This window comes from Polyodon spathula, chromosome 3 (genome assembly GCF_017654505.1).
Source record: "Polyodon spathula isolate WHYD16114869_AA chromosome 3, ASM1765450v1, whole genome shotgun sequence".
NCBI classification, from domain to species: Eukaryota; Metazoa; Chordata; class Actinopteri; order Acipenseriformes; family Polyodontidae; genus Polyodon; species Polyodon spathula.
The window spans coordinates 20,645,301-20,673,077 of NC_054536.1; the positions used below are offsets into that span (position 1 = coordinate 20,645,301).

Below are 27,777 nucleotides of genomic sequence, written 5' to 3' on the forward strand. Positions count from 1 at the left end.
TTGTGGAGGTCTATAGTAAACTATACTATATATATATAATATATATATATATATATATAGATATCTTATAATAGATATAATATATATATATATTATATATATATATATAATATATATTATAAAAAGAACCACTAAAAAAAAAATCTTTAAAAATATAAGATGCAGACAAAGTCGGTTCAAAGTTAGTCTGGTGACGTTTTGTGACGTCGGTCAGTGTGTTGTTGACACTTGTGTTGCTGCAGAAAGTGATAGACGGTAATCTAGCAGCTGTGTGTGTAAAGATAAAATAGTAGAGCCCCACTCATCGCAAGGATTGCACTTTAGTATATCCATCGGGTAATAACACTTCACAACACATTCTGTACGAATGGAATGAGAAAGAAATAAAACAAGACCGATAAACACGGGAGGACAAATCTGGAGAAGAGGTAATAACCAACGCTTGCTATATTAATTATTATGTTTATCTACAGTGCAGCAAGACATGTAGGTGTATTTACATTATTGAGACAAAGTATGTTTACCACAGCTGTTTCACAACTGTACTATCAATATAACATCTTAAATGCATTAGACTGACAGAAGATAACCCGTGATTACAAACCAGATCAATTTTTACAGTACTACAGGTACTGCTGGCATCATTTATTTTGATCATGTATTATGAAAAAAAAAAAAAAAAAAAAAAAAAAAATCGCTATACATACCTAAACTACAACAGATCCTAAACTAGGACAGCAAAGAGAAAAAGCGTGTGGTGTACAGACACTAGGCTTTCTTTGTGAAATTGTGGAAAGAAACGGGTACAACATAGACAGCAACGGAAAAATGAAATGACAATCGACAGGGAAAAGAAGCAACAGTGGGACTCTAATAATAATAATAATAATAATAATAATAATAATAATAATAATAATAATAATAATAATAACACATTTATTCGTTTTTTTAATCTAATATTACAATGCGAGCAATATTAAGACACGATGGGATGATAAAGGAAAGATAGTTAGTGTTAGTACGGAGCTGAGTGAAAAGAGTGAATTCTTGGTAAAAACAAAAGCAGCCGGCACATTGCGTACTGCAAACACAAAGAGGGCAAGATACACTGTCAGCGAGTATTCACGTGACAAAATTAACACGTTAACCCACCATAGGACAAGGGATCGTAACTAATTAACCCGAGTCGTATGAGGACGTGTTTTTCTGTGCTTCTTTACATGATGTTCTTAAAATAATACCCTATATGGTTCTACAGTACTGCAAGTTCAATGTTTTAATTACTGTGACAAATGTGCTTATCCTATATGCTCATACTAAGGCATGGAAGCCAAATAATAACATGATACTTTATAAACATAGTGTTCAATGTTGCATCACACATTTCGGAACGTACAAACATCTCCTGACTGGTCGGTAACCACATCTGCTGGATTTAGTGTCAGAGTCATTCTGACACCAGAACCCCACAATATGTAACAAATGACATGATGTTGCCTGTGTCAATGGGCTAAGGTGCCGCCTTCTTTAGCCCCAAACACCACACAGTGAGTAGGTTAGACTTATAAGCGGTTGCACCTGGATCAGCTCCATCATTCTGGTTTAGAGTCATTGAAAACTCTGTTAGCAATTCTGTGTTTAACATGGCTGTAGATTTGCTATAATAAATGTACTAATACAGTGGGATCCATGTGACTACCAAGGGAATGGAACAAAATGGTCTTAACAGTAGAAATGTGGTCCTAATGAGAGAGAATTGATAGCGTATTGTTAATGAACCCACTTAAATGACCTTGTTTCAGTTCTGCTACAGTGGCATTCAGAAAATGATTGTGGATTACTGTGTTCTAACAATGAACCCGCTTGCTTGTGACTTGGATTTTAGTTGTTTATGTTGTCATTTGTTTATTATAAACCTGTTTCTGCTGTGCAACTGCTTCCCTGGAGCAGGTCTGAAAGCTAGGTCTCAGGGGATACAGTAGGAAAAACATAGTCATTGCATCAGAGAAGATACTCCTCAAACATTTAGGCAGTACACTCTTAATTGAGAAAAGCAAGTGGCTGAACAAGACCCCAAAGCCACCATCAAAGTGTACTATGTTTATTTGCACTCCTGAATAGCCGTGGAGTGTTCTTGTTATACCATAGGTTTGTATTTTTTACTTGTTTGGTTTCAAATTAATTTTCCATAACATTTTTGCTGTTGACAGTTGAGACTTATTGTTTGAGGTGTAGTAATATGCTGTGATGTCACAGTGAAGCGCCTCACTGAATTATTCGCAGTTATTGAAGATCTTGAGTTACTTAGCCACATGTATGGTGTAAAAATGAAGTGTGCACCCATCTGCATTGCACACCAAACCTGTTTCTTTATCCAGAGTCAACATACAATGAATATTATCCTGATTCATGAGATTTGGGACAGACTATTTACCAAATTTCACCCTCGCTATCAGGAACAGAACTTGGAACCCATGTACTGTATAGTACTGTACTCCAAAACGACTTACTCCGATTGGATAGAAGAGTCCTTGAAGACAAATTGCAAGACAAACTCTCCAACTGTACATTACACTTGTCGCTAGATCTATTTATACTAAACATTTAGCTTTAAGGTACGTTATTAAAAAAATATATTGCCCTATGGCAGGGGTGGGAAACTCAAGTAGTCAGGTAGCATGTTTCACCTTGAAAAAATCTCACAATAGGCAAAAGTTCAATATATTGTAAAATTATATTTATTGCCTCTGCCTTAGACCTAAATAATAATAATAATAATAATAATAATAATAATAATAATAATACTAATACTAATAATAATACATTATATTCCATAAGCATACCAAGTTGCTCTTTAAGATTATGGCCAGTGCTGAAGAATTTTGGAGTGCGTGTCTCAGAAGCTCACATTAATCATTGGCACAAGGTTCCTGCTATATTACTGTTTAATGAATCAAGATATTAAAATGGTGCTGCTGAAATTTGTATCAATATACGGTACTGACCTCTGTGACTAAATTATTTAGTGTGTCGGACTAGACTGAGCCTAAAACTGTAGTCGTTCTAGACCTCTCATTTCCATATTTCTACAGTAAGTCTGTGTAATGTTTGTACTATCCACAATGGAGATGGTTGTAGGAGAACTTTTTTTCTGTACTGTTTTTAGATATCGGCACACAAATGTGATAATAAAGAATCAATACAGAATGGCATGTTAAAAAAAAAAGAAAAAAAAAAAAAACACTAGGTAGGGAACACATGAAGCAACAACATAGACAGCTTGTATTTGGTGCCCATTTATGAAATACTGAGTCTGGTACTTTCAGGTGAAAGAATGCATGAGTGTATGTTAGTATAACTGTATTCTGTTCACTGACTAGAAGACACCCTATCAATAGTTTTTACTTTTTATAGAAAATACACTGAACAAAAATTTATAGTGTTGGTCCCATGTTTCATGAGCTGAAATAAAAGATCCCAGAAATTTTCCATAGGCACAAAAAGTTTATTTCTCTCAAATTTTGTGCACAAATTTGTTTACGTCCCTGTATGTGAGCATTTCTCCTTTGGAAAGATAATCCATCCCCCTGACAGGTGTGGCATATCAAGAAGCTGATTAAACAGCATTATCATTACACAGGTGCACCTTGCGCTGATTTTGTCACACAACACAATGCGTCAGATGTCTCAAGGTTTGAGGGAGCATGCAATTGGCATTCTGACTGCAGGAATGTCCACCAGAGCTGTTGCCAAAGAATTGAATGTTCATTTCTCTACCATAAGCCGCCTCCAACGTCATTTTAGATAATTTGGCAGTACGTCCAACCTGCCTCCCGACCGCAGACCACGTGTAACCACGCCAGCCGAGGACCTCCACATCCGGCTTCTTCACCTGCGGGATCATCTGAGATCGCCACTCAGACACTGGTGAAACTGTGGGTTTGCACAACCGAAGAATTTCTACGCACAAGCTGTCAGAAACCATCTCAGGGAAGCTCATCTGCGTGCTCGTCGTCCTCACCATTGTCTTGACCTGACTGCAGTTCGGCGTCGTAACCGATTTCTGTGGGCAAATGCTCACCTTCGATGGCCACTGGTACGCTGGAGAAGTGTGCTCTTCACGGATGAATCCCGGTTTCAACTGTACTGGGCAGATGACAGACAGCGTGTATGGCATCATGTGGTCGAGCAGTTTGCTGATGTCAATGTTGTGAACAGAGTGCCCCATGGTGGCGGTTGTGTTATGGTATGGGCAGGCATAAGCTACGGTCAACAAACACAATTGCATTTTATCAATGGCAATTTGAACGCACAGAGATACCGTGACGAGATCCTGAGACCCATTGTCGTGCCGTTCATCCGCCGCCATCACCTCATGTTTCAGCATCATAATGCATGGCCCCATGTCGCAAGGACCTGTACACAATTCCTGGAAGCTGAAAATGTCCCAGTTCTTCCATGTGACCAACAGATGCATATCTGTATTCCCAGTCATGTGAAATCCATAGATTAGGGCCTACTGAATTTATTTCAATTAACTGATTTCCTTATATGAACTGTAACTCAGTAAAATCTTTGAATTTGTTGCATGTTGTGTTTATATTTTTGTTCAGTGTAACTTGGTTCTTTTTAGTTTTTAATACATGCTTTACTGTATTTTCTTATCAATATAGCCTAATCAATCCCAGTCTGTTTTAACAGACAAATTAGTGGTGCCCATGATGGCAGCACTGCAGTTAACCTGTGACAACGTCCATTGACTGTTATCTTCCTCTTACAGTATGTTACTTTTTGCTTTTCTTTAGTAGTCTGGGAGGGAGTACTGGAGAGAATGTGAAGCACAATGACAGATTTTGAAGCATATCGGGAGTACCAGCGGATAGAGGACTTTGAGGAAGATTCTCCCCCTGGAGAAGAGGACCTACTAGTGCATGTCCCTGAAGGCTTGAAAGGTGAGCTGCGTTTATCGCTGTAGCTTCCAAAGATATGGGTGTAGAGCACAACCCTTTCAAGGGGTGATTTTAAAATCTATTATTTTTACCTATTATTGGGCCTAAATTAGGACTGTTTTGTTAGACAGTTTTTTTAATTTTTTTATTTAAAAGTCATTTTAAACCAAGCTTTAATTTGCTTATGAGAGGAAGCATTTTTGAAAGCATTGTTCAACGATATACTACTAATTCTATGAAAAACTCACTTGAAGCTTTGTTAATAGGCCCCATTAGCTCCACTATAACAATATTCTTACCCAGGGTTCTAAAAAAGAAAAAAAAAGGGCAAGGACAAAATGGCCTTTAGCTCAATACATTTGTAGAGGGCTAAGGTCACTAAACTTGTCAAGGCCAAAGTGTAGAATGTTGTGTAATTTTGCTTAGGGTTCATATATAAAGATAATTCTTAGCAACAGAAAGAAGCAACACAGTTTAACTTAATATTTTGCTGACAGCTGCAAGAAAACTGGGTTAGAGTTCATGTAGGTTGTGACTTACAGTATGATACACTTGATTAGCTGCAGTCGCGTCTGCCGCAGACCTTGTATACATAATGTAATTACTGTGTGCAGCATGCTGCAAAGAGTCTAACATTTGTATAAGGGTGCAGGTTATTTTCTTAAATATTATGGCAATACACCAGCTGGAATTCATGTAGTGGTTTTGCAGGTGTAAATCTGAATTTCAGAATTATTTATTGGGTTCAGCCTTAGAAAATAATCTTGATCAAATACAGTCTTCAACACACTAAACCACTACTGCAAACTGTTGGAGTACAAAGCAATGTTGCAAGCTGATGTTGTCAGAACCTGAGCCACAATTGGAAAATGATGATTTGAATACCGTAAAACTTCAAATAATCGCCTGTCTCTAATACGGTCCGGGTCTGCTGGCAAATAACAAATATTGTAAATAAACGCTGGGTCTCTGCCATTGCCATTGAAACTGAGCAAGATGAGGTGCTTGAGTGTATTGAGTGGCTATAAATCCGATGACAGCAATGAAAAGGGACTCAGGATTTATAAATAATAATCATAGAAAATGTAATTTAAGGTAGGCCTACATGTAATACTTATTTGTTTAATGCAGTTATTACATCATTAAAACTTCTGATAATTTTAAGCGATAATTTTAATTTTTGTTGTATTAACAATGTACAAGTTTGAGATTAAACAATACATTCTTTTTGATAATTATACTTATTGCTTTTATTGTTCATTTAAAAAAAAAATTAAAAAGTTTGTATTATTATTATTGTTGTTGTTGTTGTTGTTATTATTATTATGCTGTAAGCATAGCCTACATGCCTTTGTTTTGATATCTACAGGACTGCCTTTTAGTGGACTTTACTGTTGTTGTTGTTGTTATTATTATTATTATTATTATTATTATTATTATTATTATTATTATTATTATTATTGTCAATGGTAGATCTAATTCCATTTTTTAAATACAAATTTGTACTTCTGCTTGTTCATTTTCCAACATTTTGCATACCAACATCTTATTAACCAGTCTATATAAAAAGACCGTAATAATACTTTCGCTTTATACAATATACAATACAATAGGTGTACAATAAAATGTAATTTTGTTCTAAAATAAAACTGTTACTTAGTTTCCACTGACACACAACATTTTAACAAAGTTGCTGGAATGTAGCGGCTTCTCAATGATTACATGAAGCATGTGAAGCTAGTGATCTAATATAATCACCGGATTCCAACACGGGCCGGATCTGCTGGCAAATATTGTAAATAAATGGCAGTGACTTTTAATTGAAGTTTTATAGAAATTTTATTCAGATATTCTTTTTTGTACAATAAAACAGTCCAATAAAAGAAGATTTAACATCAAACTGAGGCTGCAACTGCATACTCCTCTTGAAATAGTCTGATTAGCATTTACTTGCTACATAAGACTTTTCTTGTATTTTTTTTTTTTTCTTTTGGTGCCGGCTTGTATATGCCTTTTTACGGTTTTTGCTGGTTCCCCCTTTCTCCATTAAAGCAGTTCCAACAGACTAGTCACAGTTTAAACTGGTTTGATCTTGTTCAGTAGAATCTAACAGGACTTTGTTAAATAAAAACAAGGCAAGTTTGTTATTATTCATATTCATATTCATATTCACACTGCCCTGTGAGTATATATACCTCAGTCCTGCTCTAGAGATACTCAGTTACCATTCCCATCCTATATTCTGATATTGAGACAGAATGCAATGGCTCCTAGCCCTCAATCTTTCTTTGATTGTAATTACACAGACTGTTTGTGAGCATTAATACAATGCTGACGTATGTTTTTTTTTTTTTTTGTGTTCATTTACCTCTAATTTACAAAATGGACAAAAAGAGAATAAAGATTAACTAAATAAAATATAGGCCCAATGTTAAATAAAAGTACTTACTCAGTTTCTAATTTACACTGGTGTCTATTCATTTGATCTTAGCCTTGGTGTAAATCATTAAAAACCAATATACAGTACAGTAAAATAGTGTTTGTAAGTCTGTTTAGAGTATTTTAGTCTTTAAAGGTAATAACAGTGCTAGGATAAGTACATTTTTGATATGTATACAGTAGCACCATTAAGATTTAACACGTTTTAGATCAATTGAATAGACCCCAGGACTATATGTGTTAGCAGACATTAGCCACTAGAGCGGCTTAATTTCGTTCTAAAATTGAAATAATGGGGTAGCAGCAGTCCGTATATTAAAACAACTAAAAATGATAAACACAGATACATTAAATGGATGTAGTGTTTCAGTTTTTACAGCGCAGGAGCCAAGAATGATTACTTATAAAGTAAACTCAAACATTGTTATGTTTTTTTCACAGATTCATGGCATCATATCAAGAACCTGGATAATTTCTTCACAAGAATATCCTTTCACTTCAAATCAAATCGCACATGCACTGTTTGGGTTCTTTTTGGCAGTACATACTGTATTTCAAAGTGACTTTTTCTGGGTAGGGGAAGGCTTGCCTTAGCCATACCTATTAAGGTTTTCCAGATCAGCAGTGCCGCCTAAAAATTATAAAAATCTAGTAGTCAAGGAAAGTTGAGTTTTAAATGTGCTGTGTGCTTTCATGTGACTGCTGCATAGGGGGAGTGTGTCATTGCAGTTACTGTATGACATTCAGCAGTAGGTTTTGAAAAGAAAAAAGGCTTTTTTGATTAATTAATAATCACAGTTGTTTTATTCTTGTGCCAGTCTTGTCTCATAACTGACGTATCAGGACACTACTGTCTGTTTTTAAATTGAATTAAGAATCAGAGCGTCAGGCGGATACTCTACCGTTGATGTCAAATAAGCTCTTTTATCTTAGTAAGAAGCAAATATACCCTGGGGAGGGAAGGGGGAGGGAGGTGGGGTCGAGAGTTGTCTAGAGTTTTAATTAGACAGTTTTAATGGAAGGGGTTATTTAATCAACTAAAGCTGGATTTGTAGAGCATTTTACAGAACTTGGGAATCACAGATGACTGCATCACCCACCTACTTGTAGTTATTCTATGATTACCCCTTACATGAGTGGTGCAATCCAGGTGAATTTCCTGATACTGTTACAAATTCTTGTTAAAAATCAGCTTTGGTATATCCTGGCAGGGTTTGGTTGATCAAATCAACCCTATGTACCAATAACAACACATTAACCACGTGCTTGTATCGACAGTGCGCTATCAGAATGGTGCAGTGTTCCGTGACACTAACAATAATTGAGCTTTCTTTAACCTTCCTCTCCACATTTATCATTTTCATCAGAAGAATGGCTTTGCCTGCATGATGCTGTCAGAGTTCTTCGAACTGGTGTAAGTATTTTTGAAAATGTAAGAATTGACATGATCTAGATAGCCGAAAGGTTTAACTAACAAGGGTAAGTAATGTGAGTTTAGATATCAGGCGTCTGAAGTCAAAAGTCTCGATCACAAAAAGATCAGCAACAAGCAATGTTACCGCGCGTTATGCTTCATACAATTCTATATCTCAAATGATAATTTTGTGCTTATAGTCTAATTTTGTTTGTCTTGTAAACCATAAACAAAATATTTGTAGTGCTCATAAAGATGCAAAACTGACAGTGCCTCTAATTAGTTAGGGTATGCTGTGGGAACTGTAGCTGTGCATCATGTCCAATCCACATCTCAAAATAGATGCCGTATAGTGTTAGTAGTGATGGGGTTTGTGATAGCTACCCACATGGAACAGAGCCATCTGAACTAATTTCACTTAGATCTTTTCCTTTGATCAAACTTCATCTTAATCAGCTTTATCAGCGTTTGTGATGTTATTGCCAAATCACAGTAAGTTAGTAAAAATATAAAAATGTTAATGTCATCCTTTCTTTGATTACATTGAATTGCCCCTCATTGTTTAGTTCCACTTTTCATTTCTATTGTCTTTTGAACTGTCTCCTCTCATGTTGGTCTGCATGTATTAGAATACCTCAACATAGAGCATACAGACAATATATAACTGTCATCAAAGTACATTTCAGTTAGGGATGTTATGATATTAACTTTTTCATTATCACAATATTAGTCCAGAAATGATCATGATTATATTGAGTATCGCAGCATTACAGGTCCGATTTTTGTTTCTGAAAGGAAAAAACACCACTAATATTATGAGGTCATCAAGAAACAAATTTGTTGCAGGTTGGAGCAATTACATTATTCCTTTGAGCTGTTTCTTACTAGTTTTACAATCTTAAAATGGTTTTATTCTTTTCAGAAAAATGAGGGCAAACTTTGCACTCGCTTCAAAATGGGGCCCTTAACATTTTTAATAAATTATTATCTATATAAAAACAAACACTTTTTATGGAATCAAAATAAAAAATAAAAGCAAACAGTTCTAATGATATTAGGCATACAAAAATAAGAAACAGAATCATCAATTTGGGTCTGTTTAATTGTTTAAAAAATATACCCACAATTTTATTTTTATGTTTATGCTACTAAAATACCCAAACTAATGTCTTATTCAGTTGTTCACACTCAAGCATCATACTTACAGTAGTTACATAGGGCTTAATACCCTTGAAATAAGTGTTATGCTCCTATTTCGTTGGCCAAAAATCATTATGCCTGGGAAGTCTATTTTAAATTTCTGTTTAAAAAAACAAATATATTCAGGTGTTCTGTGCTTCGGCGTGAACGCAAAAGATGTTAGAAAGAGCCCACTAGTGCTAAAAATGTGCTCTCAGAGTACACTGTTAGCTGTGTAATGCTCAAATATTTGCTAGCTAAATTGATTTTAGATTTTATTTATTTTGCTTTTTCGGGTATACTTTTTCATGTGCATCGTGTTTCATATCTACGCTATGCAGGCACGCATGCTTTCCCATTATTCCACTTGTTGAGTCTAGCAACTGAATTAGGGGCTAATTTTACAGCTTTTTTATTTATTTTTAGATCTAGTTTAGACTATTCCATGTATATTTTACTTGCTTTTAATGACACATTTTGTCTGAAGCAGTGGTTTTGTGTGTAAATCCATAATACAAGTTAAATTGGAACACTGCTTGAATTATAAAATTCAACAGCGTAATACATACTGTATCTGGTGTGAAGACACTGCAGACTACTTTAAATCATTACTGATGCCAGCCAAAGCCACAGAGCGAACCTCGATTATTACAAAAAAAAATTTATTTAATTTATTTAAACAGTTGTAATTTTTGTAATAATGTGTATCAGTGAAGTTAAAGCTATTGTTTCTTACCCTTATTACTAGTGAAGCCATCTAGCAATGCAATACATGTTAATTCTGTGTTAAACTCTGCCTTCCAACTGACTTATTTACAATACCCTGATCCTACAGTTATCATGTTAATATCTTTTGCTACAGTATTAATAACTTGCGGTATACCGATATACTGTGACATCCCTAATTTCAGTGCAGCTGCCTGGACCAACATGGAGGGGCTGCTCTATGATATTACACCTTCAAAGTACCCTGAAAGTGAGGAAAATGGGCATGCATTTTGAAAGGAGTATATACGCTGAAGAAAACCGCATTTGAAAGGAGCATATAAGTTACTTTCAAATTCTCTTCACCAGAGACTGCTTTGTTCAGGTGGTGCCATCACCCGCTGTATTCTTTTTTAACATTGCAGGCAATTCCTGTTCGTTGTCACCTTTACCACTTTCCTTTTCAATTGTGTGGAGTATGATGTTCTATTCGCCAACAAGGCAGTGAATCACACCACCCACAGTGGATCCTCCCTAGAGAGGAACAAGGTCACCCTGACTGACGCCATCCTGCCCAGCCAGAAATGCACTGAGAGGTGAGTCCAGAGACAAGGCATCAGAGAGAATAGTATCCTCAAAATATCAAGTGAAGTCAGGCAGTGTTTATTATTCACCAGTACTTCATGTGTCAGTAATAAAGCAATTTAGTCATTCCTATAGAAAAGCCATTTTAACACTTGTAGTGTTTATCATGCAGAGCTCACGGTAGTATAACATATCAAGAAAGGTGCTGTGATGCCAAAGAAGGAATTGAATACGAATTTAGTGTAAAGCACTATGTACTAAATATTGAGTGGGCAGATGTATACTGTATTTATTTGTGGAAGTTTAACAAAACAGAGCTTTAATATTCACCGTTTTGCTTTTCATTAGTGCAACCGTCATCAGCAAAATGTAAACAAAAGATTTGTAATATTATACTTTTATTTCCATTGTTGTGATGTAATTTTTTTAGCCATCTATTAGAGATTGTTATGAGTAGGCTAGAAACAGTCAGAGGATTTTATTGTAGGGTAGCATGTAAAAACCCATGAATCACAGAGATCATTGCCATACACATAAACCTTGTGGAACGGTACAGTCTGCTGTGAGGTGCTTGAATAAATGTGTAGGGTAATCAAGTTTCTGTCTGTTTGAATGAGTGGTTTATACTTGTACATGTACTATACTATATATATATATTAGCACAATTATATATATATATATATATAATATATATATTATATATATATAATTATATAAATATATATATTTTATATATCAAGTTCTTTTTTTAATCGGCTGTATATAAATTGTTTTAGAAATCAAGAAAAAAGAAGGTAGCCGACATGCTTAGTAACCTCAGCTACTATAGACTTTATAGTTAACTTTTGCCAGTGTACAGTATCACAACACAGAAGTGCGTGCAGTAGACTGCTGAGAGGCTGGCAGGGAGATTGACTAGCCAACTTGCCATAGTCATTACTTGTGCTCTGTGCAGAATCCCAGTATAAAGGTAAACTACTAAACTTGAATAATGAACTGTTCCTATATTTATGTAAGCAAAGGAAAATATTTGCAGAAATACATTGCATCACAAACGTCATAATATTATTGAAAAATGCTGAATTTTATAAAATACAAAGCATGTGCTTTCACTTCAATTATAGTACACTTTAAAATCTGACAAGGGGACTGAGTTCTGTAGACATTGAACTTAATTACACAGACACTACTGGAACAGAAACTGATACTGAAACATGAAATAAGAATCTGTCTCTTGCTGACAGTGGAAAGTTACTGAGGGCTAAAATGTTCATGATTGCTGTCCAAACCTCGTAAATTCACTTGCACCAGACTGCACTTGTTTTTATCACACTCTGTCTAAATCCTCTCTGTCTTTAAGTAGCCGGGATTGTGAAATCATTTCTCAGTGGCTGTTGGCAGCTGCTTCTTGAGACATGTCAGAACATTGTGGATAGGGAACGAAGAACCTGGGCAAGGGTCCCAGCTCTGCTACTGGATTATTGTTCAACCCTCATGGGATAGGGTGCATTATATATCTGTCCCATGTTTCGTGATCTGGTCAAACTGTGTACAAGACAAAACAAGATGCTGCTTAGTGAGGATCGATTTCTTGGTGTTACAGCAGGCTAAAATTGTATCACAAATAAGTAGATACCCACTAACCAGCTGGGAGGTTCAAAGGGATTTCAGACACAACATCATCTGTAACCATTTCAGTGTTCAGCCTTCTGGTTAGGTCTTAAGTACATTAAAAGGTCTGTTTTTACTTCTATAAAGACACTGACTGATTTAACCTGCTATATCTATGGCAGGCAACTGAGTCCAAGAGCAGCGATTGAACTCAAGTGAGCACGTTAACACAGACATTAAAAAAAAACAGAATTTAAGGAATTGCAATAATGATCATAAAAATGTAAGAAGGCATTAAAAAAAAAAAAAAAGAAATAATTAAATTTGAGCTACTTTTTTAGGATCTAAACAACTGCAGGTCTTCTTACCACCACCCTAAACCTAGAAAGCCTCTTGGTATGGTCATCATCCCATTGTGTTTTTTTAACAGAATTAAAAAAGTTTAGAAATGCTATAAAACTAGCAAGAATCAACATTGGCTAAGGCATATGATGCTAAGTTCATGTTGTGTTTCTTGCTGGTTTTGTAACATTTCTGATGTTCTATTAATCCTGTCTAGTGCATTTTGCATGAATGCTGCACTGTAGGAAAGGCCCAACACTAGATAGAGGTTTGACATTTCTGTGTTAGGGTCTTCTGAGAACTACCCATTATAAACACAGCAACCCTGAGTGACTTCTGAGGAGTACAGGGTCTGAGTTTTTTCATGTACCGGTATTACATCAGCATATGTTATGCTGAGCACAGTGCCCTGGTTCCTATGATTTGAAACCCAATAGTGAGTGACTCTTGTTTATGTAGAAGTCTGACTGAACATCCAGTCAAGTATCAGGCTGTATGGGTGCTTAAAGTGCAGATGGACGGCCATTATTTATACTGATACCTGCACTATATAGAGGCACTGTGGAAGGGGTGTGGGTAATTCACTGACTAGGAGACAGACAGGTGTACTTGAAAACACCACACAGGTGCCCAGTTTTATTTTCAAACAGTTCTTGCTTTTTCCGGCAGAGGGCACTGTTGACCGTGGGCTGCCTATCAACGATGCAGGTGCTCAAAGAAATAATAATGAAAACAGAAGGCGAAAAGAACAATGGAAAATAAAACAGTAATAAAACTACAAATAAAAGGTGCTGCACTCGGCAGCGTTATCCCGGTCGTCGCTACCCGCACGACCCGGATCACCGTCCTACTCTGTCGGCTAACTAGCCTGTTCTGTCACAATACGCCGGGGTCTGCCCAAGGGTTCCCTGCTCTCTCTGTCTCGCTATGAAACTCTCTTTGTTTCGCCTGATTCCTGGTCCTGGATCAGAGCTTCCGCACTCTCGGTGCGTCTAAGTGGGCAGACCTGAGGAAACAACGGAGCGTTAATTTATAGGGCTAACAATCTCCCAAGACGCGCCTCTCAGCCATTCAGAGAGGGGGAAAGTCTACACACCCACTTTCCCACCTCCCCCACTGCCATGACTCACAGGCGGTTGTTGGACGACTGCCGCCCTCTTCCTGCAGCCCGTGAACACGCCAGCAGAGTCAGCACAGATCTCTCCCTGTTACAGGCACATAGGCAGGTGGACAGCAGGCCTTACTATAGCACAAAAGTTCTTATATTTACCTAGCATAATCTGTCCTGCATACTTTTGACACTGGTCAAATATTGAGACTAAATTGATAATCTTTTTTAAACATGGGTAGAGTTTCAACTTTTTAACTACTAGAAGCATTTTCTTGTTTATAAAAAGCTTGTTGATCATGTGTATGATTAGTGAACTTAATTAAACAATGAATATAAGACCCAAATGATGCCATTTAGTCTGGATTAACATATTTAAATATGGGTTACAAGACTGGTCTCTGCTTCCATATGGTACCTAATGCAGCTATGGTAGGTTAATTAATAATACTATACTAAATAACACTAAAGGTATTGGAGAGAGTGGCTTGACATGCTGTTGTATTTGATATGACCATATGGCTCCGTTCACTGGAAAAATCTGGTACTTTTAGCATTGCATTTCTTAAAGGAAAATAAGAGCAATGCACTGGCATGGGAATTAAAAAACTGAGCTGTCCTAGACTGTTCTTGTGAAATTGGAAGCAAGTTATTCTCATGGGCTCCCTTGAATACCACACTGCTTCAGAATCTAGGTAAGTTTGTTCTTGACGTCTAGGATGCAAATTAAAACTTGAGGCACCGGCTTCAGGGATTTTACAAATGTATTTTTTCAAACTTAGTACGGGGCCGAGAGGATTTCCAGGGATGGAGTAAATGAAACTTCTGAGTTTTTGTTTTATTTGGTTCATTATAATTCTTGTGATTCTTGGTTTGTTCACTGAATTTTAAAGTGAAATATTCCTGTCTGTTTTCATCATGGCAAAGCACAAACGAGTCTGCTTGTAAATCATGGACACCTTCTTTGCCACGTCTGGCCATATTTAGTTGCACATCAAACCAAACTTTTCTCATTGGATTTTGAATTACTCGGTCACTTACTCGCGGTTTATGGCTGGACTGTTTAAAAAATGGTTAAGGCTCGTAGGGTGATTTGGCTTGAGATTGAGTACTCCCATCCCGCTGAGCTATGGACATTCATAAATATTGACACATGCTTTTAAAGCGAGAGGCAGCATTTTTGTGTTGCATTCTCCAATACGCCTAACCCTGAAAAAACTTTACAATTATTTATTTTTTTTGTTGCATTTGCAACCATTTTAGTCCCAGTCTGGAGCCCTGCAAATTCAATCCTTACACATTGTACACACAGTGTGACTCTTATAGAACATGAGGCGAGTCCACACTGAATTTTAAACAGTCCAGAGCAGGTCGAATATTTGGGATTATCAACCTGCCTCTGCCCAGCTTCCGTTTCACTCAGCTGCCGGCAAACTTGACAACAAAACCCTTAACACAGTGAATGGTAGGTGAGGCTGCTTGAGTAATGACAAATAATAATATTCTCTAATTATCAGTGTAGATACAAATGAATGCATGCTCATGTTTATGTTAGCAGACAAAAATATCACGGTTCACTGCGTGAATCGATGAATCGGCATTCTTTTAAGTAGGCCTATTTTCAGAATGTCTGAATTGGTTTGCCTTGTGATCTTGATCTTTTTTGTGGTGGTTTAGGTAAATGTTGAGCTTTTTTGATAAGCGCACATTTTCTTTCAAGAGATGACTCGTTATGTGGACATTTAAACATCTGAAAAATCCAGAATATACAGGTTCTGGATTCTAGAGGGTGTCACACCATTCATTTCAATAAGGATTTGGTGGGACCCAAAAATGTGCCAAATTGTATGGAATGCAGGTTTGCAGAGGGTCTGGATTAGACAGGTTTTACTGTATTACTGAGTACATGTCTTGGATTTTATTTCCATAACCAGTCATATGAGGGGCCGTTGATATACACTTTTTTATGCAATACAATATTATTTATTTATTTCAGAATCCAAGGAAATGGTTGGATCATCTTCCTTCTTATTATGGCTGCTATATTCTGGGTCTATCGACTGATCAAAGTGTTCTGCAATATCCTGAGCTACTGGGAGATTCGCCAGTTTTATATCAAAGCACTGAAAATAACCATGGTAAGGTCATTGCATCCACCATCTACTACTAGACATCTTGAACTTACTGAAACACATGTATAGATCAACCATCTGTCTATAGTGGGCACTATGATATATATATATCTGGCAAGTTTAACGGTAATGTCTAATGGGGAATGGTTGCATCCTGTCCATTTTACTAATTTGTTGTGCTTTGGATTAATTAGCGTAAATATGTTTAGATGTACCATCATGGTGAAATAACAAAAAGTCAAAAGCAAGACTTGGCAACAGTACTGCACCACACTGTCACTCTACTAAGTATATTCTGCTGTTGTGATGGACAAAACTGGCACCAATAAACAAATTGTTCCTCTTATAACTGATTGAGCAATCCTAATTGCAAACCTACAGATTCCGATTCAACCTAAGTGTATTTCCGATCAAATTTAGCAGGAGCTCGGTCTTCAAATTCCTGGAACCTGTTCATTTAAATATTATATATAAACAAGCAGATTAGAGGCTGGAGTTTTTAACCCTGTGTAATATTTCATGCTTCTTTCCAGGACGAGCTTTGCAACTACACTTGGCAGGAGGTCCAGGGCCGGCTGACCAACCTGCAGCGGGAGCAGCAGATGTGTATCCACAAGAAGGAGCTGACTGAGCTGGACATCTACCACCGCATCCTGCGCTTCAAGAACTACATGGTGGCCATGGTCAACAAGTCTCTGCTGCCCATCCAGCTGCACCTGCCCCTGCTGGGCGATGTGGTCTTCCTTACGCAGGGCCTCAAGTACAACTTTGAGCTCATCTTCTTTTGGGGGCCTGGCTCCCTCTTCCAGAACAAGTGGAACCTCCACCCCAAGTACAAAAGGGCCAGCAATCGTCTAGAGTTGGCCACCCAGCTGAACCGTGTCATTCTGCTGGCTGGCCTGGCCAACCTGCTTCTGTGCCCCTTTATCCTGGTCTGGCAGGTGCTCTACGCTTTCTTCAGCTACACAGAGACCATCAAGCGGGAGCCCGGAAGCCTTGGTGCTCGTCGCTGGTCACTGTACGGCCGTCTCTACCTGCGGCATTTCAACGAGCTGAATCACGAGCTGCACGGGCGACTGGGACGCGGATACAAGCCCGTCTCCAAGTACATGAACTCCTTCACCTCACCGCTGTTCACGGTCATCGCCAAGAACGTGGCCTTCTTCTCAGGCTCCATTCTGGCTGTGCTGATTGCGCTAACCGTCTACGATGAGGATGTGCTCACCGTCCAGCACATCTTGACCGCAATCACCATGCTGGGCGTGGTCGTAACCGTCACAAGGTCAGAGGGTGAAATTTTGGGTGTCTCTGTGTCTGTTAATCCATCCATCTATATGTTACACTGTGTTAATCTGTGGAATTGTTTATCAAACTATGATTTAAACATTTAATTGCTAATTATTACTCAAATATTCTGTACATACTGTTGAGACAAATCCTAGTCATCAAGTTTTTCATCATACTGATAGCTCTAGTTCTGAATTTACAGCTACAGTGTGGCGAGGATGTACTATATGCTACTGACATACTTGTTTGGAACATGAAAGTCTGTGCTTGTGTCTATTAGCATGGCCTCTAGCAGGACACTCAACATCACACTTATTTTTTGTCAAATGTGTACAAAGAGCAACTTGTCATGCGTGCTGGTGAGAATATACATGAGGTAATATTAAATAAGGAAGTGGGAGGTCTGTGAGTGATGGCTAAATCCATACATAGAAAAAAGAAATGCTTTTGAAAAGTAAAGGCCTTGCTTTATCTTGCTTCAGATCTGAAAGCCGTTCCCTGTGTATGTACTAGGCTACCATCTAATGGTGTGTACTGAACATAAAGTGAAAGCATAGGCACTGTAATACCCTTCCAGATTATTTTTATTTATTTTTTAATGCATTTTTTTAAGTTTTTGTTGAAAATATAATGCTTCCTGAGGTATACAAGAACTTGAAGAAATAGTTTATTTTATAACTCCTTCCTGCTGTATATTTCAGCTAAGTTGGGATATATGTATTCTGATAGAGTAGTGCACAGAAAATGTAACCATAAAGGTGCTAAACGGACACAATTATAATGTTATATTACTGTGTAATTGGACATGACTGTAAGTCACTGCAGCTTTAAAAAATAAGAAGAGGGGATTCTAATTCTCATTAACATTGGTGGTGACTTGTGATGTACTTGCTAGTTCTTATGTTTTCTCAGGGGGGGTGTGCCATGGCTAAAGTGCATATAAGAATCCACATCCACCACCCCCCACCCCCCTCTCTTTCAGCTGGGTGAATGACTCCTCCTTGTTCACAGGTCTTTCATCCCAGACGAGCACATGGTCTGGTGTCCAGAGCAGCTCCTGCAGTGTGTGCTGGCCCACATTCACTACATGCCCGATCACTGGAAGGGGAATGCCAACAAATCTGAGACCAGGGATGAAATGGCACAGCTCTTTCAGTACAAAGCGGTAAGTGGGCAAAAGCTGCCAATAACAAAGAAAAGCTCCAACAAACTTAAATGTAACACATAAAGCTTACTGCATACTGCTGTGCAGACTTGTCTACATTTCAGTTCAGAATGCTTTTTTTGTATTTGAAACAATGATGACATGGACAAATTAGCACTTACTGTACCTAGTAACCCAGCCTCTCCCTTGTATGTTCTCTCCCTGTACGATTTTAAAGGTTAAGCCCTGATTTTAAAGGGTTCAGTTACTGGTTATGCAATTATACACATTTTTCAGTTTTCCCATACTGGCCTCACCAATTAGTGAGGAAAATTCGTAAGCCTTACTGTATTGGTAATATAAGTGCAGGGGTTGGTGTAGGGCTATTTTATTGGTGTGGGAGCTGTTATTAGAACCATTGTGTAACTGATCTCTTCTGTAAAATCAAGCAGTCAATAACATGACTTATTTCTAACCCTTCAGGTATTTATTCTGGAGGAGCTGCTCAGCCCCATCGTCACTCCGTTTATTTTAATCTTCTTCTTGAGGCACAAGTCCCTGGAGATCATCGACTTCTTTCGCAACTTCACGGTGGAGGTGGTTGGGGTCGGGGACATCTGTTCCTTCGCCCAGATGGACATCCGCAAACACGGGAACCCACAGGTAACTAGTACTGCTGCTTTCCCATGAGGTTTAAGTGTGATGCGAAAATGAATCTTTCTCTCTCTCTCTAGAGCTACAACCTAGTATGGAAATTCTTTAGACCCAGTTATTGACATTACAAGAGAGTATTCTTGCAGTGGATGTAGGTCATTCAGATTTTTTCATGTTACCGATGGCTCTAATTTTGTGTTTACATCTGTGGCAGGGGATGAATGTAACTGACATGTTTTGTTTTGTTTTTTTTTAATAAGAAACGGCATGCTGCAAGTGGCAGATGCAGGAAGTACTAGTGTGTCAGGATAAGGGAAGGTCACTATGATGTTGATGATGCAGATACGAGAAGATAATCATATTGCAACACCATATTAGCTTTTTTTTCTGTGATAACTGATGTGTTACCTTTCATAACCACATCATGATTACTTTTTAAAAAATTATAATAAAAAAAAACAAAAACTTGTCATGTAAGGCAGCGTTTCCCAAACTGTGGTCTGCAACCCAAAGTTGGGCTGTGACACAGTCCCCCGGTGAGCCGCGGGAGCAATGACATTCTATATATTTTGTTCTATTAATAGTGAAATGCAGCTGTAACTGTAGAAAAATAAAGTTTAACAAGAAAATACTGGTGGACTGTCAATCAAAGCAGAAATTCACAAAGCAACGATAACAGATTGCCTACTTGTAGGCAGGATGTAGAGCAAGAGCTGTGATCAATAGGGCAGTATTAAAGTCATGTGGTCGCTGTCCTGGCAGATGTAAAAAGTGTGTTCAGTATTAGTAAAATTACAATTTGTCGAATCCGCTACCAAATAATATGTTTTGCAAAGTATAAAGAACAAAAAAGGCAGCTACAGGAGTCTGAATGCATTTGTACCGTGGGCTCAGCTTTGAGGTGCTGGAATAGGTTTTCATACTAACTTTTGATAACATTCATTTAAAAATTCAATTGATGCCTATGATGAGTACGTTTTTTGTGACTAATTAGCTATTAACATTTAAAATATCGGGTATTTTGATATGTTTCAATAAATGAAGTTATTAATGAAACTCATAAATCTTGTTACATACCGGTAATTGATTTATTAAAATGTGCGGATATACTGCTATTTTATTGATTACTGGTTTGTTCACAGTTGTCTTAAAATAACGCTAGAATATGTTTTGTTGAATAATAATAATAATAATAATAATAATAATAATAATAATAATAATAATAATAATAATAATAATAAAGTTTTTTGACTGCAGATGGATTTATTTTCATAAGTTTTCTTTTGGTTAAGTGGTGCAGCTGCACTCACATTTTTTATTTGTTTGTTTTTTGGGGGGGGTTGCAAGTCAACTGAATATGATTTTGTAAGTTGTATTTGGTTGTAGAGTAGTGGCGAAAAAAGTAACATCTGCAAGGCTCTCATTTCCTTCTGTATTGTTCATCTTTTTTTGTGCATGACAATTCAGCGTGAGAGGGAACGGCTGGGTGTTTTAGTTACACAGTGTTCAGAAATTAGAATTAAAGTTATGTTTTTGTGCACATTGTACTGATTTTACTCAAAGTGATACCTGTTCAGGTATTTCTGATGGGAATAATAAGAGACATGCACTTCTTTCGTGTTTGATGACCAAGAAAAATAACTGCATTTCGAAAATTTTCAGTTATGCAAAGGTGCCTAATTTAAAGATTTGATAAAAAAAAAAAAAACATCTGTTTAGTTTTTGCAATTAAAGTGTTTAATTTTTTTTTTTCATTCAGTGCATATTCTATGTGATTTCCATCTTTCACAATATTTATTCAAATGAATAAAGGGCGGTTTAGATAAGGTTTGTTTATAAAGTTACAGGTTTAAACATATTAAATGTTTTTAATTTTACATTTTCACAAGGTGTGCTAATAGTGGGCCGCAAGTGCCTAATGAAGCTGAACAGGTGGGCCTCTGGTAAAAAAAAAAAAAAAAAAAAAAAAAAAAAAAAGTTTGGGAACCCCTGATGTAAGGCACAAATCATTTTATATAAAACGTGGAGGTAGATGTTTAAATGTTTGGCTCTACCCCGTGCATTTCCTTAAAAAATATCTCAGTTGTTGCTGCAATTAAAGATTAAGTAGCTGGGAGAAGTGAACAAATGTTATTATTTCAAGCTTCTTGTGCTTTAACATAATGTTTTGATCCTGTGGTTTAATTGAACTATCTGTTGTTTTCCACAGTGGCTGTCGGAGGGACAGACTGAAGCCTCAGTGTATCAGCAGGCAGAGAACGGCAAGACAGAGCTGTCGCTGATGCACTTCACCATCAAGAACCCACGCTGGCAGCCCCCCCAGGAGAGCTCCTTCTTTATCAGTCACCTGAAGGAGAAGGTGCATCATGATGCTTCCAGCGCCCCTCCTGCCCAGCACATCCTGTCAGAGACCCCACTCTTCTCCTCACTGCTCTCCAACGAGTCCGGAACCGCGGTGAGTGCCTTGCATGGCTGCTAATGAACTGTCTGCTTGTGAATTTAGTGCTTATGACAGATGAGGAACAATTTCATTGGCTGCAGTCAGGCACAGTATTGACAGGCTTTCAGTCTCTGTGAACACACATCGGTCCTGACCCAAACACCCCCTCACTCATGTGCCTCTCTCAAGCAGAAACTGTGTAATACATTTTTTATATGGACTATTGTGCAGTTGGGGCTCCAGAGGTGAAAGGCACCTCTAGCTCCAAATGTTATTAACCCAAAATTTCAAAATATTCTGTCACAACATGTAGCTGAATAGCAGTGCATATCAGAATTGCTGAAAAAATGTTTTATTTATGATTTAAAACTACCAAGAAAGAACCTGTACGTGGAAAGTCAATGTGTGTTTCTGTTTTTTTCTGTTTCTCCAGCCCGATAACTTGCTGGCCAGCGTTATTGCCTACCCGGTCCTCACTGCCTCAGGGCTGCCAGGAAGGGACCGGCGCTTCGTCCAGCCCAGCACCACTGCTTCAGCTGCGGCCAGTGTCCTGGCATCTCTCTCCCCCTCCCAGCAACCCAACCGGACCCGTTCCCACATCCTGCTGCCTTCCACCTACCCTGAGAACCCTGTGTACCGCAGCGACAGGACCGTCATAGAGGAGAGGTACCCCATACAGTATGAGAAGTAGTTTATTACACTGTGAAAACATCAGCCACGTAGAAAATATCAGCTCCATATGTGTTTCCATTGACCTTGTATCTTATATTCCTGTTTTGAATTGGGTAACCCAGTGACTCACCTAGTAAAAGTACTACTACTTGGAGAACACAGCGAGTCATGTAACTGGGGTGCGAATCCCGCCCGCGCCAAGTTGCCGATTTATTGGCTGGTGACCCACAAAGCTCTTTTAACTTCTGCAATCCCACTGGCTTAGGAAGAAAAACTGTCTGGGGATAGTTTGCCTTGTTGCACTCCAGTGATACTGGTCAGGAGCCTGATGTGTCCAGGTTGATTGGCTTGATGATGACAACAGAGTTTGACTATTGATATTTATAATTGATAAATGCTGAGTCAACAAATTGGGTTAAACATGTCTGAGAATTAATGTGAGTTGATTAATAATTCATGACTCAGCTGGGCCGCTAGCTTACTTTGGTACTGATGTTTTTTATTTGTCAGCATGTCTGGAAGTGACTCCCGATTCCGGAGTATCAGTCGCTCTGCTCTGCTGTCAGAATTTGCATCGGCTGAAATGAGCCTCCATGCCATCTACATGCATGAGGTGAGCAATAGGGGGCAAAGCTTAGTTGTTAGTATATACAACTGGTGAACTATACTGTTGCTAAGCTGGGAAATGTACGCTTTTTGGAAGGGAATTGTTTTTTGAGGGTCAGAATTTGCACTGCATTGTTTGTTTTTTTTTAAAGCTGCGGTTCCCCCATCAGGTTGTACAAGTGTGTTTTTACCTCACAAGCACATGTCAGAAGTACATAGGAAACTTTTTGTTTCTTGTAAAATCATTTTACAAAACCACAAAAAATGTTTGAGTGATTACTGCAATCAGTAGCAGGAGGGTGGCTTAGTTCATAGTGGATAGAAAGTATCTAAGGCAGGTTTGGGTTATGTAAGGATATTGCATGTTTGTGTATTGATGCTAATGGTTTCATTGCTTTATTTTCACCAGGTTCACCAACAGAACTCTCCTGCTCAGCGGGTATTTGGACAGTGGCAGACTTCAGTCCCACTAAGAGACCTCCAAAGCAACCCAGGTTAGGGCGATACTACAGCCCTCAATATATATATATATATATATATATATATATATATATATATATATATATATATATATATATATATATATATAAACATATAAAACATACCCATGTTCTATTTCCTAATAAATCCCTGCACTTTACCCCTTTGTATTCCTCTATTACTTCAATAAATGTTTTCAGTTCCAAAGTAGCCTCTTACCTTTTCTGTTCTATAATATCAGAATCAGTATGTTTCCAGCTGACTTATCTTCAAAGCACTTCCTCCAGTCTTTTAATTAACTACAATTTTTTTTTTGTTCAAAGAAGAAAATGTTACAAAACTGAGAAACAAACAACTCAAAAGTATTTAAGAGAATTTGAATAATATGGCTTTATTGTTTGTTTCTAGTTTTTTCAAAATGAACAGATATTCCCCTTTCAAGAAATACAAATATATTAAAGACTGGACTAGTCAACACTTTTAAAACATGTCCCTAAAAGTCTTGCTACACGGTGAGAATCCTACAGTGAGCAGACTTTAACAAAACAAATCTATTATACCTTTATTACTGAAGAGTAGTAGTTCATATTGTTTAAAAAAAAATGTACAAAAAAATGAACTACAATGAAAATAGAAGATACAGTTTGCTTTTACCTTGCATTACATTTTCATAAAAAATGTCGAGAGAGAGAGAGAGAGAGAGAGAGAGAGAGAGAGAGAGAGAGAGAACATTTCCAGGTGAGTTAAAAGAAAGGGAAAATCTTTTATGCGATGAGCTAAAAATAAATAAATAAATAACTTTGCTATGGATATTTTAAAATGTTTCTTTTTTTATTATTATTAAGTTCACACTAAACAGGAAAAAGAGGAGCTTATTTGCTTTTGCTTTGACAGTGAGGTAGAGCTAAGAAGGCATTTTAATACAGAAGAGGGAAAGAAAGCCAGAATAATGTAGGTAAGTTAGATTTTTTTTAATAAGTGTTCTGGGAAGATATAGAATGCAGATGCGAGAGAAGCATTATGTTATGTTAAGCTTTTAAAAAGATAATGTTGTCAGCTCTTCTTTTTTTTTTTTTATGCACAGGGTTTTTGTCACAAACCAGCCAGCCTGAGAGCCTCTCTGGCCTCTCCCAGCTCCGTCTTGGGGGGTGGACAGAAGAGGCAGAAGAGGAGGAAATTGTCAATGAAACGCCTGCACTCTCAGGGTCTGGAGTCGGGAGTTAAAAGTGCCTTTAAACACAAGAGGTAAATCTGTTTAGAAGAATAGTCTCAGGAAAAGCAGTCACACAGTATTCTGAGGGAATCATTCAGTTGTTTTGCTTGAATTAATCTCATGACTGTCACCTGCTGGAAGTGAGACGTGTTGCCTGAATAGTTAGAAAAATCATGTAAGGTCTGGCCACTAAGCATTGGTTCTCAATTCTTAAAAGCACTGGATTTACAACAAGTAATTTGTGTGTGGCCGCTTTATTAGTTTTTAACATTAACAAGATGGTATTGCATTATTCCTGAATAGCACTTTACATTTTTGTCATGAATTCAGAAAATGTAAAGAAAAGCTAAGCAATTCATATATATTCACCATCATTGCTTATGTTTCTTGGTTTTTTTTCCTCCTCTGCAGGTTATACCACTTGGATTTTGAAGAATGGTGTGGCCTTAGATCACCTGTGTAAACACAATCAGTGTTCAGTATTTCAGCCTGCTGTGTATTGAGGGGTCAAAGGGGCTGCTCTCCTGGTCTTCCAGTTACACAAGCAGAAGCAAGATGTCTTCCAGAATTTTTTTTTTTTTAACTCATTTTTTAAAACACAGACCTTGTTACAAACTTTGGGTGTATGTCGCCCAAGCCATAGGACTTGGCAATAAGCAGCAACTTGTGTCTGACGTTGCAAGGTGTTGTATTTTACAAAATACAAAAAGTAAAAGCTAGACTTTTCTGAGGGGGGAAAAGGAGCAGCAAACTTTAAAAACTAAGAGTAAGGTAACAACATGTTTTACATTTTTAATACAATATTAAATCTGATAACATGAAGAAAAGGTGTTTACGTTAAGAAGAGCAGCGATCACAAGTCTGTACTTCTGTTTGCTTGAAGTGACGGACTAGTCACCTTAGGATCTGCCTAGTTCCCTTCTTGAACTTTTAAGCTAATATTTCTGTCAATCTTTATATCACATCTAGCAGAAAGACCTCCATGGTTCTCATCTGGGATCACTAAATCCATAGGCCTGATTTATTATTGTTTTTATTTGTTGTTTTTTTTTTTTTTTTTTTTTTTTTTTTTTTTATATTATACAACCATTTTTTGTTTAATTTTGTTTCAACCAAGTCCTACTAGTCAACCAAACGCTTTTTGTTTTATTAAAGATTTCAACAGACTCAGACAGCTGTCATGCCACCAGAGACCTGTAAATATACAACCTGCTACTTTTAACACACATTCTGTAAAAGAAAAGTATATTAATACTGGCTCTTCAATAGAAATTATAATTTTGTAGAATGTTGTTTTGTTTAATACACACAGAATAATTTTACTAGCACTGTAAAGTTATATAGGTTTATTATTTTATATATATATATATATATATATATATATAGGTCCTGGTTGGAACAAAAAGCTGTGGACTGTTACACTGTTTTCACAGTATGTTTTAATACAGTACAGAGGTTATACTTGAGCTCTCTCTATTGTTTGTCATAAATTACATGTCGATATTATCTATCCACACAGAAATGACAGTAAAGGTGTTTCCATACAAACTTCCTATAATAATCTGACCAGCAGCATTAATTCTGGTTGTTTACTGTGTTGACTGGTGAGATTGATGTATCAAGTTTTGGGAATAGTTTTCAATTCATTTTGGAACTGTACAATGAACCATGGAAATGTAACTCTTGGAGGTCTTGAGGTTGTTTTTATTTTAGATCAAGGGAGTCTGTTATGAACGAAACCCTGTAAGGACATGTGTGCGTGCGTGCGTGCGTGTGCGTGTGCGTGTGCGTGTGTGTGTGTGAAAATAAGTCACATTTGTGTGGCTTTTAAACAGTGTTTCTTCTCATTTGGAATGTTTTCAACAAGCCAAAAAAACAAAAAAAATATATATTATGTTAGTTGTTTCACACAGAACAGTACTAAATAAAACATTTAAAAAATATATTTTGACTGCTTATAAATGTCATAGAGGTAAGTTTACTGTTGCACTGTTTAGAAACCATACAAAAACCATTCAACTTTCACATTGTATAAAAATGGCTTAAATTATAAAAGTTTTTTTTTCTCGTTCTCATCTGTTCTGTCAATTTCTAGTCATCCCAGTAACGCCATTGCTTGTTGCCCCCTAGATGCAATGACCACTATAGGATTATTGGAAAAAACAAACTGCCACCGCCTAGACCCATTTGAGATTTGCATCAGTCTTACAGCACACCCATATGGTTACAGCTTCAATTAGTCGTGTAAAGCAGCTCTGATTTACTTATACAGTTAACATTTTCCCACTCTTGAATGTCACTTGAAGTCTTGTCCAGCTGGGTCTGACAGATCTATGGCTTTTCAAGTGAACAACAACTATGATTGGCGTTATTGCTTAGGTTCAACATTCTTGTCTAGTGTGTGATATTCATGAACTGTTTGGCTAAATATTAGAAAGCACACAAAAAAAAAAAAAAAAAAATGTAATACTTGGCTTGTCTTGAAATACTTTTATGAAAAAACAGTATTTATATGCATACGTATTCAAATGGTTTACCGTAACACATATGATAATAATGTACACATTATCACTGTACATTGCATATATTAAAATATAAGGACATGTACAGGTACTTTACAGCTGTGGACAAATGTTTGCATCAACGTACCACCTGGAATTTATATATATATATATATATATATATATATATATATATATATATATATATATATATATATATATATATATATATATATATATATATATAATATATAATATGAACATTTTATTTAACATCATGTAATAAAAACTTTAAAAAAACTACACATTAATATTG

At 37.1% G+C, this 27,777-nt stretch overlaps 1 protein-coding gene across 3 annotated transcripts; it reads left to right on the top strand.

The window, feature by feature from the left end:
- Positions 1-205: 205 nt before the first annotated feature.
- Positions 206-27,434, top strand: atg9b (autophagy related 9B). 3 transcript variants are annotated; one of them, XM_041244647.1, is made up of 15 exons: positions 206-428; positions 4,806-4,952; positions 7,830-7,873; positions 8,738-8,802; positions 11,112-11,282; positions 16,329-16,470; positions 16,998-17,746; positions 18,763-18,916; positions 19,379-19,558; positions 21,759-22,004; positions 22,423-22,667; positions 23,172-23,274; positions 23,677-23,761; positions 24,832-24,992; positions 25,372-27,434. In XM_041244647.1, the coding sequence occupies exons 2-14, from the start codon at positions 4,844-4,846 to the stop codon at positions 24,969-24,971; spliced, it is 2,433 nt and encodes an 810-aa protein (XP_041100581.1). In that variant the 5' UTR covers positions 206-428; positions 4,806-4,843; the 3' UTR covers positions 24,972-24,992; positions 25,372-27,434. The 3 variants fall into 3 exon arrangements, with proteins under 3 accessions (XP_041100581.1, XP_041100582.1, XP_041100583.1); XM_041244648.1 differs by having other exon boundaries at positions 207-428; positions 22,423-22,655; XM_041244649.1 differs by lacking the exon at positions 11,112-11,282 and having other exon boundaries at positions 207-428.
- Positions 27,435-27,777: the final 343 nt, after the last annotated feature.

Coding starts and splice junctions, on each gene's coding strand:
- atg9b (XM_041244647.1), top strand. CDS start 4,844: ATGACAGATTTTGAAGCATATCGGGAGTACCAGCGGATAGAGGACTTT. Junction 8,803..11,111: donor TCAGAGTTCTTCGAACTGGT/GTAAGTATTTTT, acceptor TTAACATTGCAG/GCAATTCCTGTTCGTTGTCA. Junction 19,559..21,758: donor GCAAACACGGGAACCCACAG/GTAACTAGTACT, acceptor TGTTTTCCACAG/TGGCTGTCGGAGGGACAGAC.